Here is a 24,561-nt window from a genome sequence, read left to right as displayed (position 1 = left end):
TCACCTGCGCTCCTCTTCCTCCTCCTCCTCCTCGTCCAGGGATTCTTCCTAAATCAAGAATGTTGAAAAGACTGCTGCAATAAGCTTAGGTCTTCATTCTTCTGGGAAGACTTCCACTAGGTTATGGAACATTGCTCCAAGAGTTTGATTGCGTTCAGCCGCAAGAGCATCAGTGAGGTCAAGTACTGATGTTGATTATTAGTTCTGACACTCCAGCACATCCTAAAGCTCCATCACTCCACAGTATGCACTTTCACTGCTCCACAGACCAGTGCTGGTGGGCTGAACACTTGCATCAGCAATGGATGCACCTTAATGCAGCTGAATCCACTACTGAGAAGGGAAGTCCACAGACGTCTAGACATTGTATTGTAGTTGCGGGATTGGCAGTACATCTCAAGACTTGACTACTGCCGCTCACTCCTGGCTAGACGGTGACGGGACACAATACACTCCCACTAAGAAATCTCACCTGTGAAACTGAAATCTCTGCCGGCTGCATTCGGCAGTAATGTACCGTCTTCTGTTTGCACCGTTACTTTCAAAGGAATTGATACTGGGTCTTGCGTTCACACTAAAGCCCTTACTAGTAAAGTCCTGAGTAAAAATGTGTGTATGGGCTCAAAGTGGCTCAGCAGTCTAATGCACTACCATTGCGGCCCGGGGGTCTCCGGTTCGAATCGCTTGCAATGTTGGCTGGCACAGGTGTCTGTTAGCTGGTGCAGTGGACCCAGAGCGATCCTCCGAGCGGGTCAGCTGCCCGGTGATGTGTTTATCCTCCTAGTGTCGGGAGACTTGCTAGTGCTAGGGGGAGCTAAAAACAGGTGGGTTAATTGGCAGACAATGGGGAAAATGCATGCATGAAAGGAGCTTGGGCTTAAAGGTTGATGAAGTCGGCTAAAGGACCGAAAGGTTGTGGATTTGGCAGTGGGAGTGAAGAAACCGTACCTTCTTCTCCCTCAACGTTCATGACTGAGGCTCATAACCCCTAAATTGCTCCTCGGGCATGTGTGTGCCCATAATCGCTGTACTCTGGAGGTTGAATTCCATTGTGCTGCTGTCCAGTGAAGCCATAAAGTGTGTTCCTAATTTCTGATTCTTCTGTCTCTCTGCTGCAGATCTTCCTGTATGACTGCACGGAGGTGTCTCCCTTCTCCCTGCTCTTCTTCGGAGGCGACATCTCCATCCAGAAGGACAAGGACCAGGAGACGATCGCTGTTGACGAGTGGATCGTCTTCCAGTCCCCAGCTCGCATCGCTCACCTGGTCAAGGTAAGCCTGCGGCCTCTGTGCTGGAAAGTCCTGAGCACCAGCCATGTTTATTGTGTACTAAGTGAACCCCACCAGAGTTTCTTTAGGAGATCCACCTTTTGGGGGGTAAGCAGACGAAAGCTCTTTCCTCACCCCCACAGAGAGAACAACAGAGTCCAGAGTTGTTGGGATTGCCGGGATCCTTTACAGTGTTCCTAGCCTTGGTCCAACACTGCTTACTGTAGATGGTCTGATAGATGGAGATGGAGAACACTCCCATCTGACCAGCTTGGTGCTGGTCTCAAACCAGGCTGTGATGTTCCTCATGAGGATGCTGTCCTCACTTGTGGAAATGAGCGGTTCGCCTAGAGTTCCAATCCAAATCCAAGCCCCCCCCAGGCCTTTGCAAAATACTGTAAGTTATGGAAACCCCTGGTTCACTGCTGACTACTCTTTATTGTAATTCTGATTTAATTCTACTCCGTTAATCATCTTTCTGTCTGTACCGCTCCTTCTTTGTGGACTTTGTGACCTTGAGTTAAAGGAATATTTCCCCCAAAACCGCTGTGGGATCTACTAATTAAGACAGCCTATGAAGGTCAGTTGGCTAGATTACATTTGTGTAATCCTTTCATTTGTTATCAGCTGTTATTTGACAGAGTCCTGTTTTCTTAAGCCTGTTTAACATCAGAGTAGACTTCAGTTGTAGACTAAGTTGAAACACTGCCCCCTAGGTGCGAGAATAAGAAACTGCTGATCTCCCTTATTATTTCTCTCTCCTCCCAGCTTTTAAACCATCATCCTGCTTATAGGTTTACAGACTGTTCTTACTGCTGATTTGTACATGAACGGTAGAAGCTGGAAACTATATATATATAAAAAAAATTGGTTTTGACCAGACAGCGACAGATTGGATCAGTGACGACTCTCTCATTGACTGTTTTTGGACAAATATTATTTAATAGAAATTATTGTGATGACACAGATGTGCTTTGATCGTTCATTGGCTAAACGATTGGCTGAATTCATGCTGGTGGTGGTCAGGACGTACATGCCACCATCTTTTCCATCCATCAGTCAATCTCCGTCAAAGCTCCTCTCCTCTCACAGCTCCATGGTGTTTGAGTATGTGTGATCAGTGTGTTTTTTGGGGTAGATTTTTTATTATTATTATTATTATTATTATTATTATTATTCATTTCTTGTATATAAATTATATTATAAATGATTCAACTTAAAAATCCCCATCCCCAAACACAATCCCTGTTCATGTGAACTCCTGCCATTGCTAGCAATGCCCCAACACTAGGAGGGTAAACACATGTGGAGCCAGCTACTACCTATGAGTGACGTGAGGAGGAAGTGCCATAGATTTTTCTGTGCTCTGGATCTGACCCTGGATCTGACCCTGGATCTGGACCTGGATCATTTTCTTGCCTTCTGCACAGCATGACATTTTTTCATGTCACTGCCTCGCTAACATGCTGTTGGCTCTCCATGTGCAGCCAACACATCTCACTCTGCAGGACCTCTGAAGGTGTCCTGATCAGGAGCACCTCACAAAACTTGCAGTTTTGGAGACGTTCTGACCCACTGCCGTCTGACCATAACAATTTGGCCCTTAGTAAAGTTGCTCAGGTGTTCACGTCTGTCCATGGGACCGGACAGGTCAGTAACTGTCTGACCTATAACCCAGGCCTTGTCAGATAACTCTGAGTTACTCAGAGTATACTTTGAGCGTCCAGAATGTTTTGGCTTGTCTGTGTTGAGGGAAGTGACCACCCCTGGTGTGGAGGGTCATACTAAGAAGTCTGAAGGCAAAAAGGTCTGTTTTTCAGTTAGTTCGGCCATTCCAGGCCATGAAGGCAGCCTGCAACAGCAGCCCTAAATCTAGGCAACAGTGAAGTGAACCATTGAAACATGCGTCAAATAGCCCGTCAGTGACACCTGTTTCTAAGCAGAGTGCATTACCACATTACCGCTCAGCAAATCACACTGCCATAAAAGTACACAGCGACATTAATGGCCCACATTTGCGTTCAGTTTACTGTTTTTATTCAACGTCACGCATTCAGACGCCGGGGGCTTTTTAGCTGATGTTTTAGGGTGCCGGATTCAGCTTTTAGAGTTCGAGCAGATTCAATAGAAGCCCACCTTTTACAAGGCCGTCTGCTTTTCTGCTTTCTTTTGCAGTAAGGAAGAGGAGTGCTAATGGAAGTTTTACTGCACTTCCACTATCCCTGCATTTCTCCTTGCTGTCGTAATGTTGTCTTTCCTGGAGGTCCGCACTCATCTCATTGAGCACTTGCTGTTGAGCTTTCCATGACTAAACTACAGCCGTCCATTAACAGGCAAAACTGTGGTAAAAGCAGGAACCCATCAGTGATGCAGTATCGAATCATTCAAACCTTTGCTCTCTCTAATCTGACTGGGAGCGGACCTGGGATCAGTAGGTCGCTAGTTTGTTCCCCAGGACGGGTGTCCACAGCTAAGCATGTGCTCTTGAGTAAGGCACCTAACCCTCAGTTGCTTCCTGGGTGCTGAGGTGGCTGCCCACCACTCTCGCTGCCATATTCACTAGTGTGTAGAGTGGAGTATATATGTTCATGGCCATGGATGAGTTAAGTGTGGAGGTTGAATTCCACTGTACTGCTGGTCAGTGGCGAATAAGGGTGCTCAATGTTCTTTACTAGCTAAATTTCTTAGTATTTGATACTTACACCAATCAGCCATAACATTAATACATCTACAGAGGCATCTGGCAAGGTGTGATTATACTAGGCAGCAACAGAACAGTCAGTTCTTGAAGACTGTGATGGCTAGACGACGGGGTCAGAACATCTACCAACCTACCAAAAGACAACCGTGAATCAGCAATTTCATGGCTACAATGCTCATTGATTGAATCCGTGGAGGACCCACCTCCCAACTTACAGGACTTGGAGTATCTGCTGCTAACGTCTTGCTGCCAGATACTACAGGATGCCTTCAGTGGTCTTGTGGAGTCCATGGAGTGCCTCGATCAGTCTGTTGTAGGGGCACAGGGGGGCCTACTCAGTTTTAGGCAGGTGGTTTTGATTAGAGATGCACCGATTCGATATTAGGATCAGATATCTGTCCTGATATTAACAAAATTAGCTGGATCAGGTATCGGGTAATTAGGCCGATCCATGCAACCGATCCTTTCACTTTAATTGGTTGGTGTGAGACGGCACTAAATGTTTACATGTTTGAAATTTTTGTTTGCTGCTTGTTTGTTTGACCAAGTTACTTATTTTTTTCTCAGGTTCAGCTGATTTTATTTTGAATTATGCTAAATATTTAACATTTTAGTTTTGGCTGATACATCTGATGTATTTTAATATATTTTAAGAAGTTTAACTTTATTATTTTTACTATTTTAACTTTTTTGTGTCAAGGTCCTCCACCATTGTTTATTTTAGTGACAAATAAATAGCACTTTAGTACATTTATATCTGTGTTAATTTGTTATTTTGTTTTACGAAGTTCGTAAAGTAATGTTGAAGTCAATCCTAATGCTAATCCAAAGTCTCTCCGACATGGTGAGATACACGATTTATTAATTCAACAATGGTATCGGATCTGTATCAGGTATCGACTCATGCAAAGTTTATGTATCGGTATCAGAACTGAAAATGCCCCTGTAGTGAGAGTTTGTGCTTTCTCCCTGTGTCTCTCTCAGAATCTGAAAAAGGAGCTGGACCTGCTGCTGGAGGAGAAGATCAAGCAGCCGTGCCCTGTGGACTGGAGCGACCGCAGCTCGAAAGACTGTGCCGTGATTTCAGCCATCGTCGACCTCATCACAACCCAGGAGAGCCCTGGGGCGACGTCCTCACAGGAGCCGTTCAGGAAAATCCCCCAGCACTGGGACGACTGAACCCCTCAGAACTGTGCTTCACATCAGCGTGGGGACGGACGGACAGACAGCCAGTTTAGCTGCAGTAAAGGTGCGATGAGGAGAATTTTCAGATGGAATTTGAACAGGAACCCAGTAGCTTGTGTAACCATTCACTCACGTTCATTCATGTTAGCAGAATTTCTGACTGAACTTGTGAAAACGTCACCTCAAAATACTAATGGATAAAAAAAAAAAAATAAAATAAATAATAATAAAAAAAAGTAAAATGGTGATGAGAAGACAAACAGCAGTCAGTGGAGATCATTTATGCAGTGGATGCTTCCGGTCAAATATGCCTCTAAACCAGAGGTTGGCGATTCTGGTCTTGGAGAGCTGGACCCCTGCACAGTGTTTGGCTTTTCGCAGCCTCTTAGGCCCCGCCCACACATACCCGGATATTTTTAAACACAGAGATTTCCCTCTATACCAATTCTAAAAGTATTTCCGTATAGAGACAAAACCGCTTGCATGAGCAAATTAGCTCTGTATGAGATGACAGTACCTCATAAAGAGGGACATCAAAACATCATGAAGAAGGAATAAGTAAACACAGAGGTTTAATCCCAAATTACAGGCTGCTCCCTATGTAGTGCACTATGTAAATCTCAAATTTACAGGTTCTAATCTAAACAGAGCTTTAATACAACCTGTAATGGAACAGTATTTACATTTATTCATGTGTGGACATCTCAAATATGGTGCTATCTGCTGTAGATGCTGTAGTTCTATGACTTATATAGTTCACTATATAGGAAGTAAGGAGGAATTTGAGATTTAGCCAGAAACATGCGTGTGTTGTGACGTCAGCGTTTTCAGAAAGCGCCGTTTTCCTCGTCCACACGACAACACTGACCAATAACAGTATTATCTTGTAGATAGGAGGCCAAACCACAGATAGACCTCTCCGTTTGTAATAATATCCAGCTAACAATAATAAATAAATAAATATTATATAAATATATAAATCATCTGGGGACCTGTTAACATGTTCCCACACCAAATGCTCTGCTCTGCTATGTTGGCGTGTTCGGACACACCTTCATTATTTCTTAAGTTACTCCTTTAGGAATCGGACGTATGCTTGGTGGGGAGTGTGAAATGCTGACATGTAGACTTCTGTAGTTCACTATGTAGGAAGTAAGGAGGAATTTGAGATTCAGCCAGAAACATGCATGTGTTGTGAGGTCAGCATTTTTAGAAAGCTTTCTTTTGCCTGTTTCTTTTGTCACACGACAACACTGACAACACTGACCAAAAACTGCGTTTTCTTTTGGTTGGGAGACCAGAGACCTCAGTTTTTAAAAATATCCGGCTACGCGTGGACGTAGCCTTGGAGCAGGGAACTCTGCAGAAACTTGTGCTGGACTCTGGCCCCTGTTGACCACCCCTGCTCTAGCTGGCTGTGCAGGATCTTAAATACAGACTTAATTGCAGTTTTATTTGTAATACTTTGTGTTTAAACAAGCAAACAAACCAAAAAATTCAATCAAATCTTAGATCTCAGCACATTTGAGCGTTTCACCCTGTTTTGTTCCGTACGTGCAAAAGAAGTCCATGTGGAAATGCTGCTTATTGCACCTTTAAGTTCTTAAGATCTGAATGAGAAGACTGAGCGCAAGCACAGCGATGGTGAGTTAAACTTTACTAAGTTATCCACTCCGGGTGAAGCGCAGCTGTGTTTGCTGGTCCGGTGGAGGCAGACAGCAGCGTTTTGCTGTTAGGTAATGAATAACTGATGAGGCGGTCAGGACTGGAATTATGATTTTTTTTTTTTTTTTTTTTTTTTGGTTATTATTATTACTATTATTGATAATGGTCTGTTATTTCTGTTTGCACTGTTTCGTCTGGACGCCACAAACTATTAAAATTACCATTAAGTTGCAGTCTCCGCTCCCTGCCTCTCTCTGTGCACACCATAATAAACACAAAGAGGGTCATCGTGAAGTCTCACCAACTTCACCATGATTTGACTGGAAGAACTACACAGTTCGGGCTGGGATTTATGGTATTTACCATATGATGAAATACTGTAACACAATATTAACTGTGATTGATATGTGATTGCAGTCAAAATGCATCAGTAGCCACAGATTCTGAAACACTACTATTCAGAAGCCCTCCCACACTGAACACACTGAGTTTTATACTTAACATCTGCTGCTCTTCATCTAATTAAACCAGTCTGATTGATCAACTGCATCAACGTTTCATCACCAACAGTGCAGTGTTCCTTAAGCACTGACGATATCCTCGATATGCCTAGAAAAGCTTATTGTGCTTCATGATGACCAGATTTATCACAGTCATACTGCCCAGCCCTATACACAGTCCTATAAGAATCTTATGACCACCCCTGGTTTGGAATGAATGTGGCCCATCATAGCGGCTCCAATTCTTATAGAGGATGATGCGAGGTCCTGACCATTGAGGAAAGTATACAGAGAAACATGTTGAAAGATGTACAGGCTGTAATTAGAGAGCTACACAGTGCTCCGATAGGGGAAGTGGAGCTGGTATAATGGGCATTCATTAGGAGTAATGGTAGTTCATTCCAAACCAGGGGCTTTTTACACATTTTGAAGTGAATACAGATAGAGAGGGAAAAAAACAGCACACACCCAGTCAGAACAATAAAACCTTTATGAAATACAAATCTGTGTGCATTAGTTGTTTAAGCTGTGAGGTTATTTAAAACATATTTACATTAGATTTACAATCATTCACACTGTAGATACACGAGCATTCTCCCTGAGACCCGAGTCAAAGCCAGAACGAGAAGAAAGCACAGCAAATCCGGGACCGGTTTCATCTTCCTTCATTTTAAACCCGGCACGCATGCGTTTAATGAAGCAGATCTGTATGTAGGTACATCTTACATGGGAATTACAGTTGCCCCGATGTCTCTTTCAGAAGGGGAAAAGTAGTAGGCCGCCTATGCTTCAAAACAGTCCTTCCTCTAAGACCTCCCCCCCGCTCCCAGCCCCCCAGCTGCTTTTATAAAAGAGGAGCTGAAGTGCAGCTCTTGATCTTTACAAACAGATAAAAGGCATTAGGTAAGACGTCACTAAATACCACACGGCTTGTCATCTTTTACAGGTGCTGACAATTTATGCAAATTGCTGCTGGTTAAGTGTGCTGCTGGAGTACTTTTTCAACTGCAGACCTTCCCTGAGCACAGCCTCCTCTTCTCCTACATCAGAGCTATCGGTTACAAGCCCACGTACTAATAAAGAACGTATACAGGCATGCTAAAAATTCATAAAGCTTAACGAGGGATTTGAGGAAAGAGAAAAGCATACTATTTTTACAGCCAGAAAAAAAATATATAAAAATATAAATTTAGCTTTTTTTGTTGTTGTTGTTATTGATTTAATTAGGCTCCTCTTGTTTCTTGCGATGGTCTCGTTATGTAACATTGCTGTGTATCACTGATGACAGCAAGTTGCTTTAGGGTGTACACAGCTGCATGGCTCCACTGGGCTCTAAAGGGAAATCAGCAGCCAGCTGATTTGGGCAATGCAAGTAAAGGAGTACAACACCCAGGAGTGCTGGCAACGGATGAAAGCTTGCGGAGAATCGGGACGCACAACGTCTGGAATCATATCGTATACTGCGTATAGACAGATGTTCAAATTTGACGGGTCTTTACATACTGAACTCTAGCGGATTACTTTATAGCTATATCTCATTAGCCAGGTTAGCATTTTTGGATGAAGTCCCACCTGAACCTCTTTAAAAACCAATGGCTTCCCAAATCCTCTTCTTCTCCCGTGGAGTCTGTTAAAAAGAGCTGGGCTCCTCCATTAAAAGCTGTAGGCAGACTTTAATAAAAGTTCTGCTAGTAGCTCTGGAGAACAGGAGCTGTAATAACAGTGCCTCCGGTTCATGCTGAGCTTCTTCCGAGGCGTCTCCAGGTCTGTTGGCAGCTGAGGTCTGACTGGAGGACGTTAGCTGGTACGGTTACGTCATGTGAAGGCCTGTACAAGTTGATCCTCTCAGTCTTCCAATCTCCTCCCTGTAGGAGTTCATGTTGAGGAAATGGAGCTCATACGTTGGTCTCCAGGCCCTGCAGGCGGTCCATCCTCTGCATGTTCTTCTCAATGGTGGCCTGGCAGGTGATCGGCTGAGCGCACTCGGACAGGAACCAGCCCCTTTCTCCGTCTCTCAGACGCATGCCCTCGTACCAACCTGTAGGGGCACAGAATTGGCACAGTTTCAAACAAGCGTGTCTCAAATTCACACTAGGGCTAAAGGCGGCTTATTGGCATGGATTATAAGGAGGAAGGGTATCGGAGCTGTAGCAAATCTAGCAGTGAAAGGAACTCGCACTGTGAGAGGTGATATTCTTAGCTGTGTGCTTCTTCCTGTGGGTACTAGAGTTAGGGCTGGGTGATATGACTTTAGAGAAATGGCGATAAACGATATGATGAATATGATGAAACCTTCGATTTTAATAAAATAAACAAATTTAAGACCCCCATTATATTAGACCTTAAATCCAGTCGCCTTGAAGCCACACCAGATGCCACTGAGCATCCTTACTGAACACATCCCAACTGCTAGTGTTTCGATGTTTTGGGAAATCTGTACAAAAAGCTCTTTTCTCTGCTGAAAAGGAAAAAAACAAAAACGCAGCAGATTCTGCTTTCAAGTGTCTGCTGTATATTTAATGGGTACTTAAAGATTCAGCGGGCTTTTGATGGCCTATTCTGGGCACAGTGCCCTTTCAACATGAAAGCTGGCCAGCGAGCGTCACTCACGGGGGACTATCGTCTGACCCACAACCCAGAGGATTGAAAAAACAAAAGACCTTTGGGCCGGACCCTCACATCAGGATACGGCTCCTGGCTATTTGCAGGATTATTTTTTTTAACACTAAAGTAAATAAATAAGTCTAATCAATAAAGCTCCAACCAACAGCCTCGCACACAAAAGCCAGAGGAACCGCTCTCGATCAGCCTTGTCGAAGCTCAGGTAAATGCACTGATCTGTGTGGTGGGCCGAGTCAGATAAGCAGTGGAATAGATGGTGGATGAGATAAAAGGAGAAGCTCACAAAGGATAACATGAAAGGATAAATAAAAGGTGGGTAAAACTCTGGATGCTATGGATTCAGATTCTCTGGAATTAAATTCTTTAGGCAATCAGCAATTCCACCATAATTCCAATCTGCATTATTTCTAAAAGCACAAATGTTCATAAATATCCTGAAGGATTATTTTGGCCCCCTAACATTTGAATGAATGAATGAATACATACTTTGGAGAACTGATCATCACTGATTTCTGTAAAATGACTCTTTGAGTTTGAATCATTTGAACATTGAATTTGAACCCTTCTAATAAAACAATCAGAGAAGTAACAGGGTTGAAAGGCAGGACAGAGGGATGATTAGAGGACTGAAATAAAAAGGGCAGCATCTGTTAATGAACCTGATGAGAACCAGCTACTATTGCAGGCTATGCTAACAGCCTCCAATAGCTTTCATTCATTATTCAATCATGCATTATTTATGTTATTATCAAGGGAGGGGGTTGAACAAGGGTTATTAACCAGGGTTTTTGAAACGTGTCTCAATGAGTTATTCTACAGGTCTTCTCATTTTGAATAATAATTATAATCAAATTAGCATTATGAGGTGAAGCGTTAGCGGTTTCTGTTAAAGACAAAAAGGAAGAACACTGACCGTCATCCACTGTTTGAGAGACCAACACGACATCGGCCACCTGCAGTGAGAGTTCATCCGGCTGCCGGGCCGTATACGTCCGAATCACTTCCACCTGCATGGCATCTGACCGACACACACAGAAACAAACCACAGCACTGTAAAATCTCACACAGGCAAATGTATAAACATACGTCAGGCTCTCAGATTTATCATTATTGTTATTATTATTATTATTATTATTATTATTATTATGTAACAGCACTGTTATAAACTACTGGTAATTCGCCCCATAATAAACAAGCAAACTTCAGCCTGAAAATTAATCAGCCTTAAATTAAAAAATGAAAAATATTTAGAGCTTAAATAGATATTTTTATGCTGTGTGTCTTTTATGCTGATTTTAATATCTGAAACCTCATAAAGTGATCCGTAGCTGGAACTCCAGACAGGGAGTTAAATAAAAAAAATAGAGCTACTGACACTATGCTTAAATTAAGGGGCCGCACTACACCACATGGTCAGCAGGGGGTGTTGTTTCTCTGAGTGAGTTTTAAAAGTTCTCTGAACTTCTTCTCTTTATCTGACAAAGTAGTGACCGAAACCAACAATCATTTAGACAACAGGAACACACGAAGAGACGACCTCAATGCTCCTTTATCAACTGTGTGGCCTTTAAAACAGACAGTGTCTTATTTTAGCAAAGCCCCTCTCATTTCGAACATGAAGAGGTAGAGAGGGCATTTCTTTAGTACAGAACTAATGATATCAGCTCCACAAATCCTGCTGAAACAGGTTCACTGCTTTAGTTTACAGAAGGTAAAATCCTTAGACACACACTCACTTGTTCGGTCAGAATTCCTCTTCTCATTGTTGCTTTGTCCCAGTGCACTGATCCAGCGAGCACGCTCATTACTGTGTAGAGAGAGAGAGAGAGAGGGAGAGAGGGAGAGAGACATTACACATCATTAACATCACATCTTGTGCTCTTTTCCATTTATTCCTTTGAGCATTTCTCTCTAAAGTCAGCTACAGTCGAATAAACATTACTACTGTAATCATGGGGGTGTTTTTTTTTTTTTTTTACTTTCTGGCATGACGTGAATCTGGAACTTGTTCTTTACACTGTATTAAAATGGCATGATGAATGGACCAATAGAAATGCTCCAAAATGACTTGGAATGAAATCACTTGACTTGCATGCAAAGTTAAAAAGCTCCCCCCCCCGACCATACTGCTCGCTGAAGGTTGCTTACGTCTCTCCTATGACCTCTCCTTTGAGTTCAATGCAAGTTCTGCCCAAATCCAACTTCACAGGAGGAAGTCCATGAAGGTCAATGTAAGAACATTTTATGATGTCGCTGTGAGTGACTGGGCTTATTTAATTTGTATATTTATCATGTAGGTTTAACACAACATCTTAAAGCACAGCCGGGTTTTTATAACGATAAAAAGAGAGAAACGAGCAGATCACATAAACAAAGGGAAAAGACCACTATCCAGGTCACACAGCAGTGCATACAAACTCCAATATTGTATTAATTAATGTCTTTTATTCAAACAAACTGGTTAAAATAGATATAGTATAGTATAGTTTGAGAAATGCCAAAACACCTCTTTTTAATATGTTTACTTTTTCATCATCTCTAGTTTAGTCTCTAGTACAGTGACCACTTCTGGGCTGCCAGCTGGACATTTTGGTGGGTGAACCAATTCGTTTTTTATGGCTTAATTGTAGAATTCAATGCCTCTTTGCGCATAGGCATTATGATCGTTTTATGGCTATTAAATCATTAATTAAAAGTATATTAAAAAGCTCTACATGACTTGAAGCACTGTGACTGTAGTGTGTAATGAAACAACCCTTGTAAACCATGAAGGTGACAACAGCTTCATTATTATGACCATAATTACTGATGCCTGTGAATCAAAGCATGGCGTGAACACCTCGATTCATCTGAAACAGGCCCAGAAACTGATCTGGAACCTGAGAGAACTGGTAAGGATTGATACACTACATGTCCACATTTTTGTGGACACCCCTTCTTATGAATGCATTCAGCTACTTTATGTTGCACCCACTGCTGATCGAGATCTGCAAATGCACACACACACACACACACACACACACACACACACACACACACACACACACACACACACACACACACACCGCTTGTCTACTCCCTGTAGAGAGGTATTGTCAATAGGACTCTCTGGAGCACATAAACATGAATCTATTGCCACCATGCTGCCTAATGCCAGGTGTGGCCTACTGGGGTATAAAACCCCCCTGTGGAGCAGTGGAAGAACTGTGCTCTCTGGAATGAGGATAGGTGGATAGGTGCTCCATTCAATACTTTTGGTGGGATGAGGTGGGGAGTAGAGGATGAGGTGGGATGGTGATCATCCACAAAACATCCTGAATTTACTAACACTCTTTTTCTCTTGCTGAATGCAATCAAATCCTCACAACAGTGCTCCAAAATCTAGTAGACAGTCTGTTCCTTGACAGTAGACTCAACAAAAGCAGGATAAACTATTTCTGCACACCCCTGATTTCAGAAGAAACCATGAAAGAGCAGGTGTCCCAATACTTTTGTCCATATAGCGCATCAGTATTGCACTAAAATACATTGTGCTGCCCAAATTCAAAGCGAGCCACCAATGCAGGTGTGCTCCTTTACTCTGCGAGATAAAAAGACCTCAGTCAACATGGTGCACCAATCAGTGCCACTCCTGTTCCTGTGTGCGAGGACCAGGCTGAAAGTGGCAGGTAGAGTTACGGAGCGTAATCAGATCCCGGCCTCACTGAAAGCAAAAGAAAGCCTGCACTGAATTCTGCTTTTGTCTCCGTCCTGCTTCACTGAGAACACCCTGTTATTTTCTCACACAGACGCACAGAGCGGGCGGGCGAGCGAGAAGTCACGGATGTCATATAAAGCCGGGCCGTTCCTACTCCCTAATGGAGGATATGAAAGCGTAGGACGCTATTAGGAGATATGTGATGTTCTCTATTCAAATACAGCATTCAGGAAAGAGAGTCGAGGAAACAATGGGAGTTGATGGCCGCTGATGGTTAAATCACTGCTGGAGATAAAAACCCAGACCACTGCCAGCAGCACAATAGGGGTGGAGGGGCTTGTTTGCTCCGACTGCTGGTCAGTTAATGATCAAGCCTTTTTGGATGTGTTGCAGTAACTAAGGGGGTGTTTTTACTCCTACCTTGTTTGGTCTGGACCGTCTGGACTGACTTTTCAGTGTGGTCCAGACCAAAACAGCAGGGGTGAGGGTGTCAAAAGGAGCCTATGATCTCAGTCAGGATTAAACCGAACCATGACGGCTTGTGTAGGGCAGTGTGAGGGCAGGTTTTTTTGTATGGTTCGGACTTTCGGACCAATTACAGAAGGTAAGGCCCACTGTCGCCCATTAAAGCGTAGTGGTAGAGAGAGGTAGAGAGAGATAGAGAGGTAGGGAGGTAGAAAGAGAGAGAGAGAGAGAGCGAGAGATAGAGATATAGGTAGAAAGAGAGAGAGAGGTAGAGAGAGAGAGAGAGAGAGAGAGAGGTAGAGAGAGAGAGGTAGAGAGAGAGAGGTAGAGAGAGAGAGAGAGGTAGAGAGAGAGAGGTAGAGAGAGAGAGGTAGAGAGAGAGGTAGAGAGAGAGGTAGAGAGAGAGAGAGAGGTAGAGAGAGAGAGGTAGAGAGAGAGAGAGAGAGAGAGAGAGGTAGAGAGAGAGAGGTAGAGAGAGAGAGAGAGAGAGAGAGAGAGAGAGAGAGAGAGAGAGAGAGAGAGAGAGAGAGAGAGAGAGAGATGCGTGATGCCATCAATACAAGCAGTGCGTTGACAAATGAGAGGGACAGTTTTTCTTCAATGGCAAGTTTGACTACTGATATGTCCAGTGCCACAGAAACCACTTCCGATAGAGGGGAGTGGCCGAATGTCCACTAACTACCCAAACACAGCCACATTGTTGCAAATAAAAAGTGTACAGGCAAGTATAAAAGTAAACAGCGATCGGCCATAACATTAGCACCACTTGGCTAACATTGAGTACGTCCCAAAAGAGCTTGGTCAAGCCATGGACTCCACAAGACCTCTGAAGGTGTCCTGTGGTATCTGGCACCTAGACGTTAGTGGCAGATCCCTTAAGTCCTGTAGGTTTTGAGGTGAGGCCTCCATGAATCGCATCAATGAGTCTTTGGTGCCCATTAGCCTGCTGCTGCTGGATCGGTTGTCACCTCTAAAACCACTTCTGGTGGGTATTGACCAGCGCAGAGGCTGGATTTAGCATTTAGGAATGTCAAGACGAACCTTTGCAAAGCTGTGTGTCATGGTTGGGCCATCCGTAGGGCCAGACATTTCCAGTCACCAGCCATTTAGGCTTTAACAATATTCTAACTTTTCCACCTTGTTCTTGTTTTTTTTTATTCTGGGCTTTTTCTATTCAAACAGAATGCATCACAGTGTCAAACACCACAAAAACAAGTCTATTAGAGTCCACCCAACAACTCCACGCAGTTTGAGAGGAGGGTGTGATGATTTAGGATGCTAATTAGTGAGGAATAATCTTCCACTGCTTCTAAGCTACATAGTGAAAAAAAGCAAAGCTGAGAGACCCAACATGCCTTTGCTGACTGACTGACATTTGGGACAAATCAGGAAATTTTGTGAACAGCTGCTCTAGTGTGCAACAAAGAAATTCTAACAGCAAAACAAGACTGAGACACTGGACCGTCTGTGGGCCAAACAGGCAGGACAGGCCGGATATGAGTCAATCCCCATTCAGTGTTGCTGACAGTGAGCTTTTCATCTGGTCACGGCCACAGTCCTCCGTTCTGCCACAGTTCCACAGAAACAAGTGTTTTTGTGTGGTTTGTTATTCCGCAGAGCAGGCTGAACCGCATTAGCGCCGAACTTGGAAACAAACCTCCAGTCGGCACGCACACGCAGCCTGGACACGACACACACTCAGACGCAATTACGGGCAGGCTGCTCAGACGCAGCCTGTATGTAGAAGTCCACCAGCGGCGGTGGGCTGTGACTCAGCGCTTGCTCATCACTTTCTGATTCTTATTCTGAGCCGCTTCAAAGACGGGGCGACAGGGCGGCCCTTACACAACAGCAGCAATTAGCACTCATGAGCTGGATGTGACTCATTTATTCACTAATTGCTGCTTAATGAGATGCCAAAGTGTCTATTTTTAATTTGGGGGTCCGAGCCGTGTCTTTTATGACGCAGACTGTCTCTGTGGGTCAGTGTATTTTCTTCTGGGGTGGGGGGACGGGACGGGACGGGACTGTAGACTCTAAATTGTCCTACAATCTACAAAGCTACACCCATTTCCATGTCTATGCTGCACCCATTTTCTTGCTTATAATACAAGCATTTCCATGCATCCGTTTATGCAGTTCGCTATTATATTTGCACATATTTCAGGGCTTATGCTACACCCCTTTCCATGGTTATGATTCACCCATGTCTTTGGTAATGCTACACCCTTTGCCACAGTTACGCTACATTACCATAATTATGCTACACTCTTTTTACCCTTTTCCATGCTCATGCTACATCCTCTCTAATGCTTATGCTACACCCTTTTCTATGGTTATGTTACTTTTATGTTTCTGTTTATTTTACCCTAATTTACATGGCTACACTACAACAATTTCCACACTTATTACACCCATGTCCGTGGTTATGCAATGACCTTTTCAGTGGTTAAAGTTCCATGACCAGCTCTGGTGTGAACAGTGAAACGAATGGAGTGTGTTCCAGGTCCAGTTAGCGTGGGAAGAGCAGCTGGCCCATCGGAATCCAGCCATGTGGACAAACGCACACATGCTCACAACAGGTAGAGGCATTCTCACGCCTCAGGCCAGCACCAGCTGATACACAGCATAGCAGACGTGCAAATATACACAGTGTGTGTGTGTGTGTGTGTGTGTGTGTGTGTGTGTGTGTGTGTGTGTGGGGGAGAGAGAGAGAGAGATTTTAATCAGCACTCATTAAATCCAGAAACTCTCTGGTCTGTTTGAAGGCCCGTTCTGTTTCCAGCCCTCACGACACAGTCTTTGAAGGTTGGAATACACGCCTGACCCCAGCGGCTGCACAAGATCCACTCTCTTGAAGGCTAGTCGAGATCCACCAGCTTCACTTTAGCCCGAGGCCCAAGCTCTGACTTTTGCTGAAGTTTCTGTCAAACATGAAACTGAACACTGGGGGGGAAGATACAGACAACAGCAAGAGCGAGTCCAGTAGTGGGGTGGCACTCTAATACAGTGGATACGGTTACAGCAGGATGGAGGAGAGAGCGATAAACGTGGGCAGCAGGATTGTGGGAACAGAACAGTTGACAATGGGCTGCTGCTTAGCAACCACCGAAACAATGCGCTAAACGCTTCACACTGCAGTCCGACGGCAACAAGAAAGGAAAAAAGGAGCGCACTGATGACATCACGACGAGGGTAAGCATGCTCTGAAACCCGGGGGCTTTCCAAAAAGGCACACACACACACTAAGACCCCAATGATTCAGTGAATCATACTGACCGATACTGACAACTCCTGTTTTTGGCAGCACTGGCAGAAAACATACTTTTCAGACTGTTTCAGACTGTGCCATTGCAGGGGACTTGAACTCACAACCTCCTGTCAGCAGGTCAAAACCCTCCAGGGAGCCCCCCACCCACCCATGTTTATCATTACAGACTGAACAACAACCAATCATTTATATAAAGAGGCATATACAAACACACACACACACACACACAGTTGCCTAGAGAGCCATACAGAGATGTGAACCGACACACACAGTCAATGATGCACAAACAGTCTCAGATCTTCTGTTAGCTTTTGGGGGGGGCAGATGAAGGGGGGAAATGAGGGGCAATTACAGAGCCTTCCTCCAATTAACACCCTTCAGTGAGGAGCTTCACAACAAAGCTTGCAACACTCAGCTCACCACGGAGTAATAAACTACACCCAGCGTGAAACAGAGAGAGAGATCGAGCAAGAGAGAGAGAGCAGGCGAGCAAGAGTGAGCTCCAGTGGAGGACGGGGTTCACTCTGAGGGAGCCGGATGAAGGAATTCCACACCAGCATTTACCCAGCGATGACAGACGGGAGAGAGTGTGGAAAATGGACAAAGGAAACTCACCAGTCTACACACATCTCAGGCCTCATGTTAACCGCAACCCAGACAGTCACTTTAACTCTAATTATTTACCGCGCTTCACATTCATCTCGACATTGCAATGCAAAAAAATATTTTGATAAAAAAATTTAAAATAATTAGTTATTAAATAATGACTTATTAAAAAGGGTCATAATCAACTGGTGGATCATTTATGTTGTTTCAGGGCTTATTTCCCAAAGGAAATCTATTTCTCTAGTAGATAAAATTACTTAGAAATCATATAGAAATGTTCAATTTTATTGACCATGGAATTTAAGATGTTCTTATCCAGAGCAATTTACTCCAATCCTGCATCAAATCCAGCCTGAAATATCACTGCCTCACACTGTGTGCTGTGGTGGTGTTAGCGGTGTTCCTTTTTGTGGAGTGTCTGATGGCCTAGTTTTATGAGTTCATCTAGAATGAAACGCTTCAGTTACACAGTCTCACAGGAGATCTTCCATCACTACTTAAAGAACATTGTATGTATCCATTGTACTGCTTTACCACTACTGTACCACTGCACTGAAACCATAATTTATGGAGAGGGAACATAATTATTCTGGTGTAATTTGATTTATCTTGTAAAATGCTTGTAAATGACTTTTACAGTATGTTTTAATACAGAGAACTATTATTACTATGACTATTATGTTCAATCAATAAACTTCTTAAAACCTGTATGATAGCAAATCATTTATAATACAGACACTATGTGATAACTGTTTGGAGTCCCACAGGGTTCTATTATAGGATCTATGTAACTGATGCTAAAAATGACAGTAATTTTGTTGTGAAAGTGAAAAGGTTTGGGTTACAGGTTCTAAGGGGTTTTAAACCTCAAGGTTAAGTAGCTTGATGTGTATCCTAGAAATGTCTTCAAGTATTATCATTTTAATTTTTGCCATATTGCTCAACTCAAGCATCAGTATCATCAGTATAGTGATTTCAAAAAATGATCAGTAACAGAAGATCAAGTTGGATGGTGCATTCTCAAACGATTGGTCTCATTTAACTGGATTTAGTGCAGTGTGTAAAATAAGACTAAGAATAATGGCATTTGTACAAGTTAATGGTATTTATAGTGGTATTGTGCCATTAATAGGCCTTCTTGCACACTGCATATCATGAAATGCTTTAGTATCGAGAAGTATCATATCATATACCCCTACCACGAGCTATCGCTTCTCATATCGCTATTCATAACAGAAACTGTGCACGCATCAAAACGTCGCAACAATACTTGGCACTCTCACCCAGAAACTTGAGTAAAAAGCCTTAGTAACTGAACTGGATTTCCGAGTGTGTGGAATCTGATGCCAAACCCACTAGTGCCTATCAGATTGAAAAAGGTGTGAAAGCTGCATCAGCAACAAGACTAACCATTCTCCTCAACTTTCAAAAACAACGACAGTAAATCTGCAGGAACATCTACAAGATTCATCCAATAAATTGATTCATCTGATCTTTTGAATACTACAAATATTACAAACTACTATTATAAATGTTTATGTAGGTTTGTGTCAGTTGTCACATATCCTTATAAACACTGATCAACATCATTCAGCACTGTTCATTAGGGGTGGGCAATATGGTAAAAATATTATCACAATATTTTGTGACTTTCACAATACACAATATTTCTCATATTCATTTTCAGTAGCGACAGATTCTTAAAAAACTACCATGCAACAACTCTCCCATGCTCAGCACAGGGATTTTTTTTTTTAAGTGCTGCGCTTCATCCAATACTCTTGATATGCCTCGAAAAGTATATTGTGCATCACAATAACAAAATCTATCATTGTTCGATAACATGTCATATTGCTGACCCCTACTGTACATATCTTTTGATATTATTACAGTGCTGTTTTGTAAAGGCACAGTGGGCAGACATTAAACCCAAGGCTGGTTAGTGAGTGAGGAAAGCAGCACTGTAAATGGATTTATAACTCTACTGTTAGAAAACACTGGTGGAGTGCTGTTCAATCTGCCCTACATAGGATTTCACCTACAAACTCCCCCACACAGAATCACTAGATCTCTTAAATGCTTGTCTATAGCAATAAGTAATCCATCCACTTTACAATCTAGCTTGTTGCTCTTCTAATTATCCTCTTGCTAAACAGTTTACTACTACTTCTAAAATCTGACTGGCTAAAGGTGCTATAAAATACCCAAGACTGTCTACACATATGTCCATCAACTGAACTCTCTACTGAAGCGCCTTGTGATGTTTATGGACTATTACGTTACGTTGGTGGGCACAACTCAATGTTCACAAGGGAATCAGCAAAAGACCCGTTTACTGCAATTATTAATAAAATATTACATTTAGTTTACAGAACAGATCGTATTGTATTTGGTCCCTGCTGTTTTATAACACCAATAAAATCACTGGAGACTATGTGACACAGTGGTCTCCACATGGTTAGCGTCTTTTCCAGGAGCCATAGTGGCCATTCCGCCAGCAGAATAGAGATCATCTGGTTGAATATTTTATTTGCACTTCTACTGAATTCTATAGAATCTGTGCTTTCTATTTTTCGGTATAGTTTTATTCTTGTATAAAAGAAACACTCAGTCTGTCACTCTTGTTGGATGCACTATGTTTTTCCCCCCCTTAAGTGAGTACATAAGCTCACTTATAAGGAGCAGTAAGTGCTTATTATGCGTACAGTGGTTGGTGTGGCGCAACAGATGTGGGAGACTGGAGTTTGATTCCTGGTCTGAGTGACTGTGCTGTGCTACACCAATAAGAGTCCTTAGGCAAGACTCCTAACACTACGTTGGCCCAACGCTGTAATACGAGTAACCTTGTAAGTCGCTCTGGATAAGAGTGTCAGCTAAATGCCATAAATGTAAATGGATTATTGTTTTATTTAATCAGATAATATAATATGAGTAATATCTGACCTATACTTATTTTTGTACGTTTTCTAGTTCGAAATGAGAGCAAGTTTGTGACTTACAAAATAAAAATATACAAATGTTTAGCAGCTACTAAATCATCCAAAGATTTTACTTTTCTGTTACTAACACAACCTAAATTCTAGGAAAAGAAGACATGCCTATGCCAACACTGCTCCCAGTAACATGAAACTGCAACAGACGCAGTATGAAGTAAGTGCAGTGAGTCGCAAGATATTTAACTGGGAGCTAAAATACAGAATTTCCATGAACCAGACACAAAAAAAAAGGAGGGAGTCCTGAGAGTCCCGATATGACCTACTTAAGAACAGAAAGTACTTCTGTAACTATGCACTTCCCACCAGGGCCTGTCTCCAAATGTTTACTCAGCAACGGAATGACATAATCTCTTAAGTGTCTTCCAAAATTTGAAATGCATGAAATAAGCACAGTGTGTGTCTGTGAGAATCAGTGTGTGTAGGTGAGGTTGTTCCCAGAAGGGAATTAACAAATTAAATATTTAAAATATAAAATATTGAAACAGATCATAATACAGAAAAGAAAGATCAAAGAATACATTAATATTATATTATTATTAATTATTGTTAATTATTTATGTATGTAATGTTAAAACAACATACACATTTAAATCAAGGCAAATCAATGCATCATATTTTTTGGAGATTTCCGTTACCTCAAAGCGTCAGAAAGCTGCACTTTCTTTCGTCACTACTTACGAGAGCGAGGCACTTGTGGGTACGTTAGTAAATACTCTACGTTATTAATATGGAAACATGGTTGTGGTGTAGGCCACACTTACAGCAGCTCCGCCCCCAGGATCATCAGCACTTTTTCTCTTGAGTGGTTGCTGCGGAATTTCAGGCGGAACAGATGGCTGGCCCCGCCCTGCCGTGACGTCAGCATGCCAGCAGTGGTCCGGGTCGGAGAAAGGTTCAGATCTTCAGGCTGGCACGGTCCCACCCAAATCTGATCCCTCAGTGCATAGTCTATCACTGTATAACTCTCCTCACTGAGGGAAAAAAAAAAAAGAGATCGTGAAAAGAGATATTGAACAGATCTTTATTGTTAGTGTAGAACTACAGCAGGGGGTCATCGGTACACATTTCCCTGCTCATACACTATGCTGAACACTACTTTTCCTTCTGTTTTCCTGCTTTAAAATGATGTATACACTAATCAGTATGAAAAATGAAAAAGCACAAATTTCACAAACAGTATGGAAGCAGATATATGTATATTGTAGCCATCACATAATTATGAATTTCAGATTTTTTTTAGTTTACTTTGTAATATGATTTGAATCTGACTGATATTCTTCATATTTTCCTATAATTCCATGATGGACGTACAGAAATGCTCCAAAACCACTTAAAATATTTTTCACTTCCATTAAAAGCTGAGAAGGATTTTTCCTAATGCTATAAAGTTCCTATTTTGGAAATTATTTATTTATTTTTTTTGCTCAGCAGCTACAAAATAGTAGTCCTGTGCAATTTCACAGGACCATATAATCATAAACAAATACATTAATATATAAATAAAATATATATAAATAAATTATAATAAATAACTTTATAAAATTAAATTGCAGCAAAAACTAAAACAAAAAAATGAAAAGCAAAATTAGATGAACAGAGCTGTAGATTAAAACAACAATTAATATATGAATATTTTTATATTTTTATTTAAAATTTATATTCATAATACTTCAATATTTTATATGAAATGAAAATTTGGTAGTAGATATTATTTAGGCTTGTCAAACGTCTCATCCTGAATATGACCTCTAAACGTAGCTCTTCTATTTTCTTCCCCCTAATCTGTTGTCTAGTTAAACCTGTATAATGCATGTTATTACTGTATGTAAAAAATATAATAATAATAAAAATAATAAATAAATTAAATACACAATAAACACACACACACACACACACACACACACACACACACACACACACCTCAGTGAACTACTGACTCAGCCAATCACAGTAAATCAACCAGTATTAACATTCCACTGTGCCTACATTTCCCATGAGCACCTGGGCCTCATTAAGTGTTCCCCATATGACCAGTCAGTTGCTTCCTGAGCGTGCCGGCTTGTGCCATGTGGAAGTAATCGGAGAGTTTAGGTAATGCAGGTCTAACGCCGCAGAGGCGCGGATCGCTCACGACTCCAGAAACACAAACTAACTGTGCTTCAGAAAGAACACACTGAACCCAACGACACAGCGAGCCAGCAGGCCCTGCTGTGAGGCTAGACTACGGCACTAAGGCGCATGCATATAAACGTCTGCCAGCACAGTACAGACTTCATTAGAGCTGAGCCAACTAATCACAGACAATCAGCAATCATAAGGCTACATGAGACCTACGTTAGCCTTTCATAACAACCGATATAAACTACATAAACATACTTCATTATTTGGACAGTGAAAATTCATGAAATAAAGCAATCAAGATGTGACTGAACTGTTTAGGAATTGCAGCATTTTCTTCCACTCAGTTCCTCAAATCCACAGTTAAGTACATGGATTTGACTGATAAGCAGTTTAATGGTCAGGTGTGGCCCATTTCCTCTATATATTTCATGACAAATTAAGGACATAAAAGGTCTGGAGTTGATTCCAAGTGTCTGCATTTTGCAGCTGTTCGTAGGAACTCATAATATGTGCTCTAAAGGGGTGTTGATAAAATTGCAGGAGGCCATCATTAAAGACTAGTGAAGTCAAGAACATTCAAAAGCACTTAGGTTGTACCTTAGGATTCCTGCAAGAACCATGCAGTAAACTGGGCCACTAGAGTTTCCTACAGGACATCAGTATTACAGCTTATTATAGGTCAGTAAAGATCGAGAGTAATATTTTACTGAGGCACAGCATCATTCAGACACACTCAATTATATGCCCAAATGTTTGCGGACACCCCTTTGAATGAATGCATTCAGCTACTAATCTAATCTAATCTAATCTAGTCCCTGTAAAGAAGTGCAGCCAACAGAATAGCACTCTCTGCAACAGATTAACACGAACCTATTGGCACCATGCCTCCTAATGCCAGGCGTGGGCTAGTAGGGGTATATAAAGCCCCCCAGCATTGAGCTGTGAAGCAGTGGAACTGCATACTCTGGATTGATGGTTGGTGCTCCATACAATATTTTTGGGACGAGTTGGGGATGATGAGGTAGGGTGGTGATCATCCAACATCCTGACCTCACTAACACTTTGTCGCTGAATGCAACCAAATCCTCACAGCAATGCTCCTTCAAAATCTACAGTAGAGACTGTTACTCCAACAAAAGCAGGATGAACTCTTCTTTAATACCCTTGATTTCAGTAGAAGCAAAAAATGAACAGATGTCTCAATACTTTTGTCCATATAGTGTACATAAACCTTTCAAGGCAAACGATAAGTCAGAACACGTCCTGGTCTGAAAGGACAGGTCAGCTGCAATTAGGGCTTTATACAGTGTGTCAAGCAGCCTTTCAGTAAAGTGCTATTGTATATTTTTAACACAAGAGTGTGCAAGAACTTCAGGTGTCACAAGCCAATGAGCGTTTTTAAGTGTGTGTGTGTGTGTGTGTGTGGTTGAGGTAAATTGGGCCTGTGTTAACATGCAAGAGCAA

At 42.2% G+C, this 24,561-nt stretch overlaps 2 protein-coding genes across 3 annotated transcripts in view; one reads left to right on the top strand and one right to left on the bottom strand.

Annotated features, from left to right (window-relative positions):
* dhx36 (DEAH (Asp-Glu-Ala-His) box polypeptide 36) overlaps nucleotides 1-7,250 on the top strand; it is a 59,182-nt gene extending 51,932 nt beyond the window's left edge. Inside the window, exons 24-25 of the mRNA XM_072695364.1 lie at nucleotides 1,119-1,271; nucleotides 4,954-7,250. Coding sequence (XP_072551465.1) covers nucleotides 1,119-1,271; nucleotides 4,954-5,148 — 348 coding nt within the window. The 3' untranslated portion in view covers nucleotides 5,149-7,250. The remainder of the gene's footprint in view (nucleotides 1-1,118; nucleotides 1,272-4,953) is intronic.
* Nucleotides 7,251-7,797: 547 nt separating this feature from the next.
* The window catches only part of LOC140574785 (rho guanine nucleotide exchange factor 26-like), a 66,270-nt gene continuing 49,506 nt past the window's right edge, over nucleotides 7,798-24,561 (bottom strand). For both annotated transcript variants that reach the window (XM_072694756.1, XM_072694757.1), the window contains exons 13-16: nucleotides 21,738-21,947; nucleotides 11,678-11,748; nucleotides 10,855-10,959; nucleotides 7,798-9,357 (exon numbers count right to left, since the gene is read on the bottom strand). In XM_072694756.1, coding sequence (XP_072550857.1) covers nucleotides 9,215-9,357; nucleotides 10,855-10,959; nucleotides 11,678-11,748; nucleotides 21,738-21,947 — 529 coding nt within the window. In that variant the 3' untranslated portion in view covers nucleotides 7,798-9,214. The remainder of the gene's footprint in view (nucleotides 9,358-10,854; nucleotides 10,960-11,677; nucleotides 11,749-21,737; nucleotides 21,948-24,561) is intronic.

This window comes from Salminus brasiliensis, chromosome 13, assembly GCF_030463535.1.
Source record: "Salminus brasiliensis chromosome 13, fSalBra1.hap2, whole genome shotgun sequence".
NCBI classification, from domain to species: Eukaryota; Metazoa; Chordata; class Actinopteri; order Characiformes; family Bryconidae; genus Salminus; species Salminus brasiliensis.
This window is presented reverse-complemented; position numbering and strand designations above follow the sequence as displayed.